The sequence below is a fragment of the Amborella trichopoda genome, chromosome 10, assembly GCF_054954075.1.
Source record: "Amborella trichopoda isolate Santa Cruz 75 chromosome 10, AtrichopodaSantaCruz75HAP2 v2.0, whole genome shotgun sequence".
Taxonomy (NCBI): domain Eukaryota; kingdom Viridiplantae; phylum Streptophyta; class Magnoliopsida; order Amborellales; family Amborellaceae; genus Amborella; species Amborella trichopoda.
In genome coordinates, this window is record NC_142345.1 from 29,812,722 (window position 1) to 29,831,706 (window position 18,985).

At 37.5% G+C, this 18,985-nt stretch overlaps 1 protein-coding gene across 4 annotated transcripts; it reads left to right on the plus strand.

The window, feature by feature from the left end:
* The first annotated feature begins 1,661 nt into the window (after nucleotides 1-1,661).
* LOC18429727 (uncharacterized) lies at nucleotides 1,662-18,583 on the plus strand. 4 transcript variants are annotated; one of them, XR_016042772.1, is made up of 8 exons: nucleotides 1,662-2,395; nucleotides 9,455-9,705; nucleotides 10,251-10,626; nucleotides 10,746-10,877; nucleotides 11,196-11,371; nucleotides 12,166-12,279; nucleotides 17,733-17,823; nucleotides 17,964-18,583. XR_016042772.1 is itself a non-coding variant. In XM_020664623.2 (7 exons), exons 1-7 carry the CDS (start codon nucleotides 1,787-1,789, stop codon nucleotides 17,973-17,975), a joined length of 1,647 nt encoding a protein of 548 aa, XP_020520282.2. In that variant the 5' UTR covers nucleotides 1,662-1,786; the 3' UTR covers nucleotides 17,976-18,583. The 4 variants fall into 4 exon arrangements, 2 of the variants coding, with proteins under 2 accessions (XP_020520282.2, XP_006839073.2); XR_002280206.2 differs by lacking the exon at nucleotides 17,733-17,823; XM_020664623.2 differs by lacking the exon at nucleotides 12,166-12,279.
* The last annotated feature ends 402 nt before the right edge of the window (nucleotides 18,584-18,985 follow it).

Sequence of the window (18,985 nt, forward strand, 5' to 3'; positions counted from 1 at the left end):
TATATGCCCCAGGGGAAACAAAAATTAACTCAAGAGGGAATAAACTATTATACGGCCCAAAGGGGGATTCGAACTTGTGAAATCAAAGCAAGTAACATTAGTGATAACCATCGTACCTCCTTAGCATACATGTTTAAAATTGCATATTAATAGCATATATTTACATTATGTTTTTATTTAATGATGTTTGAGAATTATCCCACATCGAATGATGATTATTCAAATATGCTATATAAATAACTATCGAATTGGAAGATAAACACAAGTGTGAAAACACTAGGGCATCCGTGCACTCGTGCATGTGTGTGTCGCATATGTGGTACATGTGGGAGTGGTGTGTGTTTGAAAGTGTTTTTGAGGCTTGAACCAGCTAGAACCGGTGCACACTTGCAAGCGTGCATGTGCATATCGCACGTATGGCATGTGTGGGAGTGTGTGTGGCACGTGTGGGAGTGTGTACTGGTGCACACATGTGCATGTGCGTATGGCACCCACATATGGGAGTGTGTATGGCATGTGTGGGAGTGTGTACTGCTCGTGTCACATGTACACATGTGTGGGAGTGGTGTGTGTCTCACGTGTGAACCGGTGCACACGTGCAAGTGTGCATGTGCGTGTCGCACATATGGCACGTGTGGGAGTGTGTCTGGCACGTGTGGGAGTGTGTGTGGCACGTGTGGGAGTGTGTACTGGTGCACACATGTGCATGTGCGTATGGCACGCACGTGTGGGAGTGTGTGTGGCACTTGTGGGCGTGTCTATCGCTCGTGTCACACGTACACATGTGTGGGAGTGGTATATGTCTCACGTGTGACGCGTACACATGTGTGAAGGTGATTTTGAGGCTAAAACCGGATGGGAATCGCTAAAACCGGGAGGGAACCGGACAAAACCGGGAGGGAACAACTAGAACCGGGATGGAACCGCTAGAACCGGGAGAGAACCGGGGGTTGTGCTCTAGAATCGGACGGTTCCTGATTTTGTGCTGGAACCGGCACGGGCTGTGCGGATTCCCGAGTCGAGTCCGGTTTGACTCGCTGATTTTTAAATCATTGGTTTACACTATATTGTTTATCTTTGTTATCATATAATCTAAAACAAAATATTGATTACTTGGTCCTGTACTCACACTCTCTGCTTCTCATTCATCAGTAAAAGACTATGTTTTGAGCTCTAATTTGTGCCATAGACATTAATTTCATAAAACAATTATCACAAACAATAACAAAAATCTGCATGAATATGATTTTCTTTACCCAATGATTTACTTTATGAAATGATTTGCTATAAATAGTATTATTTCATTTGCACAACGATTTTCCTTTATAACAACTTTGTGCAAATTTTATTAAAAAAAGGGAAAAAAATTCATACTTTCAGTTTGCAATTGTGGCTTTGAAGAACACAGTGGGGATAAAAATTTCTATTTTAGATTATTTTTTTTTGAAATAATATTTTTTTTTCAAAAGCATGAAAATAACGATGGCTGCAATACACAAAACAGGGAAAAAATATTATAGGTAAAAAAAAAAAAGATTTTTGGCCTGATTTAAATCGTATTATGAAAAAATCGCATTTTTAAACTTTTTCTATGAAAAGTACGCTAGCCATTTAAAACTGTTTCCATAAAAACGCTGGTTTTTTTAAATAGTCGCTGATTAAACGCCGATTTGTTGTAAAGTAGGGTTTTATCCTTCAAGCTCAGCCTGGCTCTCACGCCGCAGTTCTGTATACTTTTTTTTGGCGAGCTCCAATATTCAGGCGAGTTCTGCAACATTTTCCGGCAATGGACTTGGAGTCTCACAAGAATACCCAGGTTCTAATCCTCGACTTTGGCTCGCAATACACTCACCTCATAACGAGAAGGATTCGAAAGCTTTCAGTTTTCTCTCTCTGTATCTCTGGTACTTCGTCTCTTGAAGCAATAGCTGAGCACAATTCAAGGGTCATAATTCTCTCGGGTGGTCCTCACTCGGTTCACTTGGATGGGGCGCCATGGCTCCCTCGAGGCTTTTTTGAATATGTCGAAGAAAATGGGGTTTTTGTTTTGGGGATTTGCTACGGCCTGCAACTGATCGTTGAGATGCTCGGTGGTGAGGTGAAGGCAGCAAAGAGCAGTGAATATGGGAGAATGAACATAGGTACATATGAGGGTTCTGTGCTCTTTGATAAAGCTATGGAGCAACAGGTTTGGATGAGTCATGGTGATGAAGTTATTAGGTTACCAGAAGGTTTTTCAGTTATTGGAAGGAGTAAGAGGAATTCAATTGATTCTTTGAAGAAAAATGAAATGGGTACATTGAATCAAAATGGAGTGGATTGTTTGCACGAAAACACCGTTGCTGCTATTGAGAATCCTTCTAAGAGGATATTTGGGCTCCAGTATCATCCTGAGGTATATACTTCAATTGTTGATTTTTTTTTTCTCTTTTTCTCTTGTCAAGATTGGGAATTTATTTTTTGATTATTAATTTGCTGTTTGTTGATGGCAAGAAATCGTTTTTATTTCATCATTTGAAGGGTCTTTTGTTTTTGGATGTTTGGATTCTGATGTTTTTAATATCATTGTTGGAAATAGATTATTTTTAGAAGACGGTTTGGAATTTGATTATTCATTCATTATTCATTGATGCAAAAAAAAAAGAAAAAATCTTTATTGGTTCAAAGGTTGTGAATGTTCGGCAGTTAAGACTCTTTTTAATTGCGAAATAATTAAACATGGAAATTGCAATTTGCGGCTGATTTTATTAGATTGTCATTCACTTTTCATGGGCAATAACAACAAAACTTCCTTTCCTTTTTGATGGGGGATGGCCTGAAAATTGTGATCTGATTCTTTTCCATTTGAACTCTTTATGAGATGATATAAGGATGGCAGACATTTGGACACTTTGAATTAGTTCTGGATTAGGTGTTTGATTGTTAAGAAATACGAATTGATAATGTCAAAATTTTCCAAAACTGTATTCATTCTTTGGAAAAATGGCCAATATAAACATTTGTTGATCACTTTCTCACTTTTGATATACTTGTTTTCCATTATAGTTTTTTTGGGTATTTGGTCAGTGCCTGAAATTCACAGAAATCATTACAGTTGTTTTTTTGTGTGGCCAAAGCCAGGAGACTGGCTTATTACTTGTGATTCAGCACGGAGACTAATTTGAATCTATATCTTACGATTTACTTAATTGTGGTAAGACTCCATCTTTCATCATTTTTGGTCACACACACGCACACCTGGTCTTGGAAACCATAGCTGTAGGCCTAGGAAATTGGCCGTGCAAAAAAATTTACATGGCTTAGAAAAGAAAGGGTGTATTTTGGTAATGGGATATTATTATTATTATTACTATTATTATTATTATTATTATTATTATTATTATTATTATTATAATTATTATAATTATTCATGTACTGAAATGTTGAAATGAATTTGATACACAAGTATATACCATCTATACCAGTGTTCTAAAACTTGGCTGAGGTAACTCGGACTTGGCCTCGCCCTGGGCGAGGCGAGTTTTGGCCTAGTTGGTTGTACACCTTTTTTTTTAGTTTAATTATATTTAAACCTCCAACCGAAATCAAATATGTAAAAATGTCTTTTTGGTTGTTACTTGCACATAAAGTCGAAATAGTCATGGTTCCAATCCCGTTGCTGGCACCTTTTTTACATTGTACTTTGAAAATGTCCTCTTTTTTGGAGTTTAAAAAACACTAGCCTCCACAAGAGTGGATCCCACGACCTCTTGTTAAGATATCAATTATAGGGGAAACAATAACCAACACACCCGTATGCGGCTTAATGATAAAAAGTGGCACTTTTACTATATATAACTTAATTTTATCTTCATTTTCTTAAAAACAAAAAGAGCTGGACTCAGGCGAGCTACTCGGGACTCGCCTGAGTAAATCAACTCGGCCAGGGCCCAAGTACCTTGGCCGAGTCGATTTTTGGAACTATGATCTATACAAATTACAAAATTAATCCCTCAACAAAATGGGCCTCACACAATAAAATTGGAAATCACAAGGTGTGATTTTTTGAATTCCATCCTTCATCAGTAAATCGGTAGGTTCGATGGCCTCTCTTGAAGATTGCTGGAATGAGACCCCAAATTTGATAACCATGTCAATAAGTTTGTCAAAAAATGCAACTTAGACCCAAGGGTAAGGGCTCCTGTATTGCCTTTGTAATAATGTTATGGTTTTTATGAGTCCCCCAACTCATACTATTCTAGTGCGGGCTCCCTCTTTTTGATATAGATCTTGGACCCAAAAGAATATAAAAAATAAAAAATATATATTTTTTTAATCTTTTTCCTATCCATTGGATAGGAATCTTTAGTGGTGGAGGTTCATCTTAAAGATGGGTGTTTGTGAGTGAGCGGGTTAGTGAGTGCGCTGACTCATAAAACACTTTTCCTAATGTTATTGGGATCCCGTGGAATCACAATCTCATTCTTATTATAGTTCCCAACGGCATAGCTTGGGCAGGAGTGCATGGGCTTCGGCTTTACTTGGATTGCATTTCGTGATTTGGCCTGAGAATGATTGGAATATTTTGCACTGGTGGTCACGAAGCACACCAGCCACCCCCCCCCGCAGGCTCCCTCTACTCTTCCCTGCGAGTTAAATTTGATTCTACTCTTTGGTGTTGGTGTATGTTTCGATGTTTGATTGTCCCTCCCTTAATGAGTATTGGCAATTGTCTTCCATTGGGCTTCCAAGTCTATGAATTTTCTTCTTGCAAATGCTCAAGAAGTAACAGCAGTCTTAACCTTCCATCTCATACAACGCTCTGCTCTTTGTGGAACACTCTAGTACACTCTAGCCAGATTTGCCATGGAGCTGCCACCACTCTAAGAGTCAATGTCTTCAAAGCATCACTTCTAGGTTTGTTAAGGGAGGAAAGGCTGGACGACTGTTTAATCAACGTGTTGCTGAAAGCCAAACAAAGACAATACAAAAGACCAGATCTTTATTGGCTCATTGCAGTGTAGAAACAAATGTGTCACTGATTTTACATCCCCTTTGTACATGTTAGATATATATTTGGGATGTACATGCACAACGGATTAAGTGATCTATTATCAGTGCTTTGTCAAAAATAAGTAGACAACCAAAGCTAAGGTTTAGGAGCAGCAGGAATGCTCCTAAACTGGTGGGACACAGACTTTTGGAGGGGTTTTCCTGGTGAGTTGCTTGTCATCATGAACATGCCCTTACTTGCAGGCCCCATATTAAGTAATCCTTTTCTCTAGGCTTGCAGGAATGCTTGTAAGACCTCTTCTTGTTTTTAAGACCTCTTCTTGTATGGTGCTTCTACCTGAGCCCTCCATGAGATCAACAACTAATCCATTGGGGTCAGAGGTGATGGCAAAAAGCCTTAGAGCATCATCATATCATCATTCATCAAAGGCATCAGATATGTTACTTTTTATGGTTATGTGTGAATTCAGAAATCTGACCAGAATAAGGTCTTCCTAAATCGACCTGACTTCTATCCCATCTCAATCTATGTCTATACTTGTTATTTTTTTAAATCAGTAAAGAATGGGTTCTGTCACATTATGATTTGTGAATAAATCAGTTATGAAGAGCTTGTCCCCAACAAATTGTTGGCCAGGGCTGGCTTAAATCTGCATAAAACCAAATAAGCTTTAGGAAAACCAAGTGAAAATAGGAGGAATGAGTTTTAAAAGATTTTAGAAAAGGAGGATAAATGATAATTAGAAAATAGGAAAGAGAATATCCAGAGCTAGTTACAGATCAAACAATAGCAAAGCTACGGCATCATCTGGAACTAATATACCCATCAGTTTTATTATAAAAAGAATAACCCTTAGTCCTTAAGGACCTCAAACAGTCTTGAGAATAACACTAAGTTCTCCATTGGTGTGTGTTCATGTTCACAAATGTAAGTGTGTTATCAGTGTGCTGGAGATATGTAATTGTAGGGCCTCTTTGGTGACCCATTTATAAGGACCGAAAATTGGGTTGAAGACAAGCGACCCTGAGTCTACCTTATCCACTTAAAACTGATTCCTGTAATACTCACAATCTAATCCGAGAAAGTGCACTCTATGTGATCATAGACTTCTTCTAAATCCAACTTGCAAACTATTCTTGGGGACTTCTCCATCGTCTGGCATGGATGCATTTCTGCACTATAAGCTTGTATCCAAAATTTTCCAATCTGTGACGAATGGTTCCTGCTTTGGGAGATTACCTTACTGTTACTAAGCATCTATCATAGCTAGGACTTTGTTAAAGCCTTGAAGTGCCTCATGCTGCCTGTTTGCTTCCCTCATTTATTTCATTCATGTGACCTTATTGGGCACCAATGTCCCTTTCCAAACACCATGTGATAGGATCTGAGTTGACCCTCTGATATTATCAGCTCCAACCAGAAATCTTCTCTAGTTCCAGGTGTTTCAGGTCCATAAACTGCAGTTAGGGCCCATTTAAAGTCCTTTCTGAACCTGAGTAGGAAAAACACCAAGAACTAACCCTAATAAGAACTAGTGAGTTACAAATTACTTGAAAGGTTACTGAAGTCCCTTGGGCTGCCAAGGCAGCCCATTGAGCAGGGTATCTACACCACATTGATCTCACAAGGCTAGGTCAGGACATTTAAAATCCTTCCCATTACTTCCTTTGTTCCTCCTGTCCCTACCCTTCTGGTCCTCACTTTTATTTCCAGCTACATTTGGTCCGAAGGCATCGTTATGTCATCAATGCGGCTGTCATAGCCAACTTTCATGGCCGTCGACGTCGCTTCCATTCGGGGTATGCTCGCTGAGTTTTTTTTCTTATTCTCCACTAGCAATGAATGTGCCCTCTTGTGATTCCTCAGAAGTGCTACATCCCCCCATCATTTGCAAGGGGTTTTGACAAACAGTTGATATATGCAAGGTTGCCCAGGGATGATGAGAGTAGTTTGACCTCTGGGAGTATTGGATCAGGTCTATTGCTGTCCGTATTGGATACTTCAGGGCTGTTCACCGATGAGCATGGTGGTTTGAAGTCTTTTTATGGAGGTGGGTGCAATCAACCAGTCACATTCTGTATCATAGGAAAAGTTTGGGATGATCAGGCCTGGGCCAATCTGGTTTCTCCAAAAAGTATCTGGTTTCTCCAAAAAGTATCTAAGACATCAATGGGCTGCCAGAGGGAGGGGCATATCCACAGTGTGGGGTACAGTAGAGATATTTGATGAAGATTCCTCTGTTGGTTCTAGTGCTACCAGATCATTCAGCTTCCCGTAGTTTTGTAATTTCATGGTAAACACAACTCCGGATTCCTCTTCCCTAAGTTTAACGGGCAATAGCAGATACCAGTCATCGTTTCTTTTTTTGCTTGGTTTTTTTGCATTTTTAGTTTTCCTGGGTGTTCCCCCCTTGTTTCTTTTGTTGTTGTTTTAGTTTTATGGGTGTTTTACCCTTTTTTGTGTTCCTCTATCACCTCTCTCGGTGAGTTTTCTCGCCTCTGGGCATTTTATAATTGTGTGTATTCTCTTTTCCATCAAATACAATGTTAACAAAATAAAATAAAAAACGGAGGTTCGAACTTCGAGAAGTAATTGTTTGACTATCTCAGTGGGGTTAAGTAAGTAGCCATGTTCACCATAATTTTCAATGCTGTTCATTTTTCTCTTTTTGCAGAGTTTTAGACAACTGTCATGTTTCCTCTTCCAAAGTCTCGGGCTATTTTGCTGTCTTTGCCATGGGGTAGGGCTCCATTGCATGTAACTGTTTTTGTGGGCAGAGGGGCAGTATCCTTCTCCATTATTTGTTTTTCCGTGGGCTGGGTAAAGGTTTTTCCAGGGGCACCAAGGGTAAGGATCTATATTTGTCTTGATCTGCAACGTGTATCACCTTGATCTGTCCCATCTACTGTCGCTTCTTCCGAACATATTAAAAAGTGAGTTTTTTCTAACCATTAAATGTGTCCAGCATGCTTCTATGAATGTTTGCCACACATTAAGTTCTCTGGGGATTTTGACTGGTGTCTCTGTGACCCTTGGATTAGGGCAGAACTGGATCTGATTAATCGTGTCGGTAAGATTTATCCAGGGTGATGTCGTGCAGTGGGAAGGCCCATATGTTACTCTTTGGTGATGCACCATTGTGTTCACTGTGGCCCTTGGATTGGACGAGGTCATGTAGATTTCTTTTATGGTTATCCAAATGACAGCTTGGTATTGGTGATGCCATGTGACACCCTCTGCTTGTGTTGAGTTGAAGTTGAACTGCATGGTTGCATGTGCCAAGTGTTTAGCACAGCTGGTTCTTGAGATTTGAGTTTGAATGGAAATTCAAATTTGAATGATGTGAACCGCTGAAAACGGCTGGATTTGAAGTAGTTGAATCCTGCTATGTCCCATGGGCATGTGGCTCCTATCTCTGGTGTGATGTTTGACTGAGCTGGACCGGCCTTTTCTTTTGAGCCTGCGGACTTGTGAGGTGCATCATCATCCCAGTTGCCTCTGCATCTTTCCCTCAGCCATTTTCACTTCTTGCTTCTCTGCTGATTCCTCCTTCTTCGCCAAGTGAGCAGCTCTTCACCTTCTGCCCAGTCCCCGGTTTCGTGTATATCATCTTTCTTTTTCAGTTTGATAGTGGGGCTCCTTAGAACTTTCTTCTGCATCTTCAACATTTATCAGGAACTTAAACCATTGCCCTCTTCTACCATGATTACTTGTTTTGGGATTAGGAACACCTTCCTGAGTCTTTATTTTCATGTGGGCTGTATCAAATTTTGACCTAGCAGTGGAATTCCTGTCAAGATGTGTTAACCAACAACACATCATCTGGATATCACAACACCTCATAAGTCCAGACATGTAGGGCAATTCCCTTGACAGAGATCCACTTGCTGCTTTTTGCGGTACAAGAGCTAACTGATTCAGGTCTCCAAGATTTTAGCTTCAGCAGGTTACCCTTGTATCTCCATTGTCCATGCTTTCAGACCTGCTCAGCATCTCCCAGCGAGTTGAGTTAAAACATGGTATCACCATAATTGAGCCACTTACACATGATTGGTTATGCGGTATTCCAGGTTTTGGAACCCCATGCTTCCACATCTTTAAGATCTATTTTCCTCATGTCTGATCTAACGAGGGTGCCTCGAAGAATGTCAAGTCTCCCACATATGATCTTGTAACTGACATGAATGATTGACTCAGAGGCACTGTATCAACCAGATTGATACTGATATTCACTGTGCATGGCAATATTATGCGTGTATAGATTGTGGTTTGCTAGTAGAAGTTGTTCTGAACTGGAGATTTAGAATTTGAACCTTTTATGTTTATTTTTGGAACTTTTTATAACCCTTAGGAGTTTTTTCTTAACAAGGTCAGCACCTTTAGAGGTTCTAGATACTTTTGGATATGGATAAGGGTTTTTCTATGTTCTGAATGTTCTTATGATTGATGAATTGATGGCAGGTAACACATTCTCCAAAAGGAATGGAAACACTGCAATACTTTCTTTTCGAGGTCTGTAAAGTCACTGCCGATTGGGAGTTGAAAGATGTGCTTATAGATGAAATTAAAACAGTAAATAATGAAGTGGGACCTGAGGATCATGTCATATGTGCTTTATCTGGAGGTGTGGATTCGACTGTCGCTGCTACTATTGTACATGAGGCGATAGGAGACAGGCTACACTGTGTCTTTGTCGACAATGGTCTCTTGAGGTAAAAGAAGAAGCTACTTAGTTCATATATTTATTTTTTGTTGAATGAAGAATCTGCTAGTGCATCTTTTATTTTTTGATAGGCCTAAAATATCGCATTAGCAAAATAGTATAGTTTAGGATCCAGTACACTGTGTCCTAATATTTATGGGAAAGTATACTACCATCCAATAGAGTATGGATCCATTGGGCGTTCACTATCCTGTGAAAGGATGAACAATGAAGGAGAGAATGTGGGGCTCACTATTCTGGTCATAATCTATTCGGATGCTTCCAATCTCTGGCGATAACCATTCATTTCCTTGAACTGTGAAGTCTCTAATGGACTAGCAGTTTTCTAATGGGCTAACAGTTTTCCGTAGTCCAGTGGCTTCTAGACTTCCAGTATACATCCTGCAATTCTGGGTTTAAAATAAAAGGATCGGATAACTGTTTTTATGTTGATATTGTTAACATTTGGATGGATGAATGAGAATGCGAGCCACTTAAAATGTTTAATATCAATTATTTTCCTGGGTTCATTTGTAATGGTTTGTTGTTTTATAGGTTTCAGGAGAAAGAGCATGTGATGTCTACGTTTCAGGCGGACTTGCATCTGTCTGTCACTTGTGTTGATGCAACCGATCGGTTTCTCAGCAAGCTCAAGGGTGTGGTAGAACCTGAAATGAAAAGGAAAATTATTGGAAAGGAGTTTATCTCAATCTTTGATGACTTTGCACATGAATTGGAACAAAAACTTGGAAGGAAACCCACTTTTTTGGTACAAGGAACTCTATACCCAGATGTCATTGAATCATGTCCACCACCTGGAAGCGGAAGAACCCATTCCCACACCATAAAGAGCCATCATAATGTTGGGGGCCTCCCAAAGGATATGAAGTTGAAGCTTATAGAGCCTCTTAAGTTGCTATTTAAAGATGAGGTTATCCATGGAGCCCTTTTGTATCTCCTAGGGAGTTGATTTCTGTATATATATTGCAATAACAAACATTCTGTTTTCTTCCCTTTTTCTTATCTATGCTGGGTATTTCCTTTGAGCAGGTAAGGGAGTTGGGGGGCATCTTGCATGTTCCACAAGGTTTTCTGAAGCGTCACCCATTTCCTGGTCCTGGCCTTGCTGTACGAGTTATTGGTGATGTTACAGAAGGGAATGTCTTGGATACATTGCGCCAGGTTTGTTTTTGTTACACCAGCCAAAGACAAGTTAACGCTATAATTCAATGGACTATGAAAAACCTAGTCCATTGGGTTTCATCTACTGTTAGATGAAGTGCTGGATGTTGCTGGGGAGAGGGTGGGCCCACTGTTGGATTCATTCTCTGTTCTTGTGGGTCATCCTCTCACTCCAATCTTCATCACCATCCATCATTTCATTGGACAGTGATAATTTAAAGTTTGTTTGTTGTTCATTCCTCAATTTCATTTTCTCAAAGATTTAGACATTTAGTTTTGTGTTGATATGCTTATGCTTATGCTTTGATGTTTCTCCAGGTTGATCACATATTTGTTGAGGCCATCAAGCAAGCTGGGATCTACGATTCCATCTGGCAAGCCTTTGCCGTGTTTCCAAATATTAGGACAGTCGGTGTTCAGGGTGATCAAAGAACTCATTCTCATGTAGTTGCTCTTAGAGCTATAACAAGTGAGGATGGAATGACTGCAGACTGGTAAGCTTTTATTGTTATATCTGTGACTTATAATTCATGGGAAAATACATTATCCCTAAGCATGCTGCATATATTTGTTGGAGCTGGGAACTGAGGATTGTTGATTACCCTTGGTTGAGAGCGCCATTAAGGTGCCCCTATAATAATAAATACATAAAACTAGGGAAATTTGGAAAAAACGAATAATGTCAAATATTTGGAAAAACATGTAGATGCAAAATTAATATATAAAAAAATATCTTTAATATAATTACAATAAATTTAATCAAATAACATTTGAGAGTAATACGTCATATATATTTGCTTGAGTTATCGCATTGATTTTACATTGTAAATGATCGCATATACCCTTTCATTTCATTGTTTAGAAATATCTAATGCACGAGGCAGATTGTATGAACAAATATAGAAATATAGAACGACAGGAGAGAGATCGTTCTCCCTCTTGTACATGTTTTTTTAGAAGATAACGGGTCAAAATCCCATAACCACTTGCGACAAATGTTTGGAGTCTCCATTCCCCACATTAAATGCGATTGAGCATTGGATTTGAAACTCTCTTTATGATTGATGAAAATTGAGGAATCTCTTTTCTTCTGAAATGTTACAGATCCTCGATTTGGATAATTATTTATTTTTCTATTGATATGCAATTATTGCTTAATTTTTTATGGATATGCATATGTTATTTTTTTGTCAATTGTTAATGATATGCATTTATTGCTTATTTTCCTTTAAAAGTATAAAGAATATGTGTATGCTTTAACACGTTTACAAACTCTTATTGGCTTAAGAGCATTATGGGATTGCGGATTGCGGATTGCGGATTGCGGCCGGATTGTGATCCTGTTTCAGGAGCGCAAGGTCGCATTCCCAGAGCGGGATCGCTGCCATGTTTGGAGTTCCTGGTAACTAAGATGCTGCATGTAGATAATATGATTAATTTTTTCTTTATTCTGGAGACTCACTTATTGTTAGGAGGATGCCGTTGATGCCATAAAATTAATTATACCTGCTGATTATCTGCTGGTGCTGGTAGGTAGTGAGTAATTGATATTTCTAGCTTGCTAGAATTATATTCCTTTTCAAATAATAATGGATCATAATTTTTCTATGATGCATATTAAATTGCCTTTAAAGTGGCTAAGGTAATTGCTACTTGGATATAGTGATTATTTTTTGGGTTTTCGCTTTAGAATGGAGCTTGGCAAAAGGTGAAATACTGAAGTCTATTTTATTGGTTTTCTAAGTTATCAGTGGCCTTGTCATTTTGAAAGTCCTTCGTTGTTGTTACTTTTTGGTTGTAGTAGTTTGTGCATATATACATAGATATCCATCTCCATATTTGATGTAATGGGTTTTTAATTGTTTTACGTTTAGTTAACCTTTTCTCAAAAAAAAAAAAATTTTTTTTTTTGTTTAATACTTTTTAGTTACTAAAAGTTTGTATACTCATTTATTTATTTAAGGTATTTGTGTCATTATCAGTTGAATTTTAGTTGTAGAGAATTGAGGAGTGGATTTGGAAGTTTACTTTTTAAAAGATGAGAGGTTAGGATTTAATTGTGATTAAGGTTTCTTAGGGAGCAAACTAGGTCTTAGGGATAAAAGAAAAAAGATAAGACCGATTTATTTTGGCTCTTGTGAAAAAATAATTTTAGGGTGAACTTCCTTGTCGACCCTAAGAGGGTATAACCATTGATCCTTATTTTATTTTGGTGGTTGGCTCATATTTTTTCACCCTCTTTCCACATTAATTGGTATCAGAGTTTCAGAAGATTCATCAATCATATTTGCACCAAAACCCACTCTTATGATCAAGAATATATTGCAGTAAATCATGGAAGTTGCAAATTTAACAAATTAAAAAGGGCATAAATTGAGGTATGGAAGATGTTCAAGTCAAGATTCATGGAATTCGAGGAGAAATAAGTGAACTTGGAAGAGAGATTGGTGAAATGAATCTTTAATGGCTGCAGAAATTGGAAAATACTAATAACCAAATCTCACCTAAGGGATGGATTTGTAGGACTCCAAGGACTAACTCCATGGGCCGATCCCATAATGAGCAAGTTTTGAGGCAAGAACCAGACAATGTTCATGTGATCTCAGTGTCAGAGTTTATCTTTTTTGAGTTCCATGACGAAATCGAAAGAGAAATCAAAACTATACTTGATATCCCAATTTTCCACTACAAGTTGCATTGAGATCAGTTCATTGAAGAAGACAAAGTGCCCAGGGGAATGGTCTTTGAAGGACTTGATGAACACAAAAAGCTCAAGGTCTAGCTTCTCCCATTGTCGGGAGAATGATGGAATGGGTTTTTAATGTTTTTATTTTGCGATTTTTCTTAGATACTAAATAAAATTGGATTTAGGTTATATGGTTCATGTATTTATTTATGTCAGGTTATTGTATTGTCTTTACATGTATTTTAGTTGTCAAGAATTAAGGGTTTTTCAAAGTTCCGAGAAATTGATCTAAGCATCACCCATTGTTATTAGATTTAGTTTTGGATGTTTTATAAGTCTATTAGAGAGTTTTTAGAAGATTTTGAGTCCTTAGAAACATCTTAGAGGTGGAAGTTTGGAGATCGAGCAATCAAAGTTATTGATTTTTTTTGATATTGACTTGTGGTTGTAGAGTATGGAGGAGGAGTGTGTGCTGTGTGGATTTGTATATTATACATTTGATGTGCCCTAAATCCCTAATTCTTATGTGTTATACAGTTATACTTAATGGTTTAAAAAACGGATCGGTAATCCGGATCGGGCTTCCAAAAAACCGATCCGGATCGGCGAATCGGCGATCCGGATCGGGAATCGGGTGAATCGGTCAGAATAAAGCTTAAAAAAAATCCGAAAAAATTATTAAAATTCATTATAAATATTGTTTTTTAGGAGTTCAATAAGAAATGAGGGTACTCCATTAAGAATTTTCATGTTTTTGAATGAATATGCGAATATTGATATGTTCTTTCCCTGCATGAACCGCCATTCAGCATTTAATTTACATCACACAAAAGGATAAACATATAATTATCATGGAATAAGTATATCAACATATATGGACTACAATAAAGCATAAAATTAGTAACATATGATCTAAAAATAAAATGATAGACGACGTTATTGTTCTTCTTGGTCACGCTGGTGCCATTGATTGAATTCGTTTAACAATTCATTGATTCGATCTAAAAACGAATCATCGATATTAGCAGGCGTCTGACTATTCCCAAATCCCTGAGTGTTAGTGTTTTGCTGTGTTCTCAATCTAAAATCCCCGAAGATTGTCCATCCTTCATGCTCACCTGCACTGTCGTGCTCATCCCTACACTGTTGCTGTTGGGACTCGATATGTGAATAATATGGCTGGGATAGGGTGGCCTCAGAATCATCACTCCTTTTCTCTTTGAATAATATGGATTAAAAAAAAAAAAAACAAATTTTCAAAAAAATCGATCATGGATTAAAAAAAAAAATCACAAATTTTCAAAAAATTCTATCATGGATTACAAAAAAAAATTTGATCATGGATTAAAAAAAAAAAAATCACAAAATTTCCAAAAATTCTATCATGGATTAAAAAAAAAAATTCGATCATGGATTAAAAAAAAAAAATCACAAATTTTCAAAAAATTCAATCATGGATTACAAAAAATTCGATCATGGATTACATAAAATTCGATCATGGATTACATAAAATTCGATCATGGATTACAAAAAAAAAAACAAAAAATTCAATCGTAGATTACAAAAAAAGAAAAAAACAATTCGATCATGGATTACAAAAAATTCAATCATGGATTACAAAAACTCTATCATGGGTTAAAAAAAGCAAAAAACAAAAAATTCAATCATGGATTACAAAAAAAAAAAACAAACATTTCGATCATGGATTACAAAAAAAAATGTATTACAAAACATTCGATCATGGATTACAAAAAATTCTATCATGGGTTACAAAAAAAAAAAAAAAACAAAAAATTCGATCATAGATTACAAGAAAAAAAAACAAACATTTCGATCATGGATTACAAAAAATTCGATCATGGATTACAAAGAATTCTATCATGGGTTACAAAAAAACAAAAAATTCGATCATGGATTACAAAAAAAAAAAACAATTCGATCATGGATTACAAAAAAATCGATCAAGTATTACAAAAAAATCTATCATGGATTACCAAACAAAAAAAAAAAAAAAATTCCGTATGGGACTCGCCGATTCACGGTTCGAACTCGCCGATTCCGTACAGTGAATTGGCGATTCACTGTACACTAGAACCGGACGATTTCCGATTTTTTAACCGATACGATCCACTTTTTGCGATTTCCGAGTCGAACCGGGCGAGTCCGGTTTGACTCGGCGTTTTTTAAAACACTGGTTATACTTATTCTGTTGGACTATATAAACATTTTTCTTTCTATTAGGCCGCCCAGGTTTTGGGTGACCGCCTAGGCATTGGGCGGCGGGCCGCCTAGGCGCTGGCTAGCTTTTTGAAACACTAGGATGATAATAGCATTAGCACTGATCCAGTGTCAAGTTTTTGCTCACAATGTGCTTGGAGAAATGGTATATAGAGATAATCAAGCAGGTACAATAAAGTAGATGTCAAGGTTATATATAATCCAAATAAGTAAAAAGCTAGCAATGCATTTGTTCAAACTTTCAAATAGTTGAATATTGAAATTTCTATTTTTTCAGACATACCCTTAGTGAATGAGAAAGATTCAATTGTGACAATTGCAGTACAGGTACCAGGTTGAAGTGCAATGCTGACCTAACCAAAATAATTGAAGCAGTTGCCTGTATTTTGTGTGACTTTATTACATCATATTTTAGTGAACTCTGATACTGGAGATACGTGCTGAGATGGTTCTTTTATATTACATGACATAGATACGTGTGTCATCATCTGACAGATACAAGTGTCAAAATGCCTACCCCATAATTAGCTTCTTGGACACGACACATTTGTAGATCATTTAGATGAAGAGGGATGCATGATTTTAGGTGATATTAAAGTATTTTATAAGTGAGATTTCAACCAGAAAATTAGCAAGAAATGTCAAAGTTTCTAAATGTTCATGTTTCTAAAGTGTTAGACACAGTGTTTTAAAATGCGGCCGCATCAGGCGGGTATGTAGTGGCAGCACATCTGGAATGACTGCATTTGCAGTTTGGAGGTATGCGGGAGCATATGCGCCGCATAGGGCATCGCCCTCATGTGGGCGCATAATTTCTGCCTTGTTATTTTCAATTGTGCCCCTCAGGGATGGGAAAAATGGTCTTTTTGACCATCAAAAATTGGGGAAAATAGTTGGGGGGGGGGAGGGGCATTAAACCCCCTAAACGAGTATTTACAGCCACTTTCGTGGATTTTTTGGCATCAAATCGAGAAAAAAAAAAAAAAAAAGGCTAAAATTTTTTTTCGTTGAGATCTTTGGATTTGGGGATTGTTTGATACTTGGATATTGATTTGAACCTTTTGGTTGTTGATTTGGGGAAGTTTAAGTAAACTTCCGACAAGAAATCGAGGGTTTCAAAGGCCATGAAGAAATCAACTCTCGAGATGAAAGATTGACTTCAAAATTTGAAAAATTGACTTTAAATTTGATTCTCATGATGACTTCTATGATGAATGGATGATTGTATTAGCTATTAACTCTTTTTGAGCTTGACTTCAAAACTCTTTAATCTTCATGAAGACATGGACTTTTGGTTTGTAGCATCATTATTTTGCAAATTTGTGCTTATGGTTGTTTCAAGTTTCTATCAAGGGATAGTGGATACAGAATCTCCAACAGCTAATATTTTTGGAGTTAATCATTAAGCTAAAATACCTACTATCACATATATCACCTCCATATTTTTTCTATGCATTAACCTATTTTTTTAGATTTTTTAGAATTTTTATATATTTATTGACTGCATTGTTGCTATGTACCCGCATCCGGACCTCATCCAGCCGCATCGGCCCCCCCCCACTGCTTTTGGCCGCATCTCGCATTTTAAAACACTGGTCAAACACAAGTGCCATGTCCTTAGTATGTCAACATGAGCTAGAAACTATAGACATTCATGTGTATTTTATGTAGTGTGCTAGAACCCAATGGAGTACGACATAGTCGAAATATGTTGGATTCATTACTGTTCAATACAATGCATGGTGAGGGAGAGAGATTGGAAGCTAGTGGAACTAGGTGTGAACCAAAATGGCTTGTCTCACTTACTCTTGCTATCATTATCCATCATTTTATTTGATGATGTGGTGCCAATCCATGAATTTCGAGTTGAAAGTTATACATTGCATTGTGGTATACTTCTCCTTACAATTGACGTTCTTGTTTGATTTTAGTGATATGCGGGATCATCAAATGCTAATCCTAGTGAAATTTGAGAATGGGGCTGGGTTTGTGGTGGTGGTACCACCTAAGCGCAAGTTAAAGGTCACAGCCTCCATTCCCATTGACACTTTAAAAAAATTGACTTTTTCGAAATATGGGTAGGAGCCTATAATCCCCAGCGATCGACCCAAAAAAAAATATATCCTAGTAAATGACTGCTATTTGATTTGATTTCCTTTCAGGTACAATTTTGATCCCAAGTTCCTTCAGTATGTGTCTTCAAAGATATGCAATGAGGTCCAAGGTGTTAATAGAGTTGTGTATGACATAACCTCAAAACCTCCATCAACAGTCGAATGGGAATGATAGGACGAGTCAAACATCCAAAAAAAGGCCTCCAAAGAGCGAAAGAGGGGAAGAAAGATCATTTGGTCATCTCATTCTCTTTATGGAACACAAGAAAAATGGAAAGATCATTTGGTCATCTCATTCTCTTTATGGAACACAAGAAAAATGGGTAGTTTGCCAATGGCATATGATGTCTTCAGTTTTTCCATGGGTAAAAGTCTTCTGGAAAACTGCACGGCAAGATAAAAATATCGACTTTTAGATGTTAGAAGACCAACAGATAGGTTTGGTGGAATTAGTGAGATCTGGCGAGATCTTGCTTGATGTCAGAGGTATGATTTTTTATTTGCAGAGGTACGCATAAATATTTTTGATTAATGGTAGTTTTCGTAGGTTGTTAATTATTGAGTTTGGTGTTGTCTCTGCCTTTGCCTCCTATATGACATCACCAGACAAATTCACGAGAATTGCCATTGGTTTCAGAAAGGAATACCAGAGTGCTTCTAGTTTAAAATATTTCTTGATTGAATTTTATGGTTTCTATTGTGTTTTCATTCGACGATAAGTAAAGAGCCTAGATATTAAGAAACAAGCGATTGCAAGAACATGTGGGCCTGGGCCACTTATGATGAGTTATGTTTGAAGCTTGCAAATGCCTTATTTTGAGAAGTTCACTTGTTTCTTATGTTGAAGAGGAGTTTTTTGGTATCTTATGTTGATGAGCGCCAGGCCGTTCATGGTGAGTAATGCTTGCACTACAAGATATTGTTCTTTGATTTTCTGTGCTAAAAAAAAGAAAAAATATACTCGACAAGTTTGTATATTAAGGTATCATTGGGTTTCCTATAGTTTCCTAGCACATCCGGCACACTGGATTTACAAGTGGATATTTGGTGCTTCTTGTTTGTTCAAAATC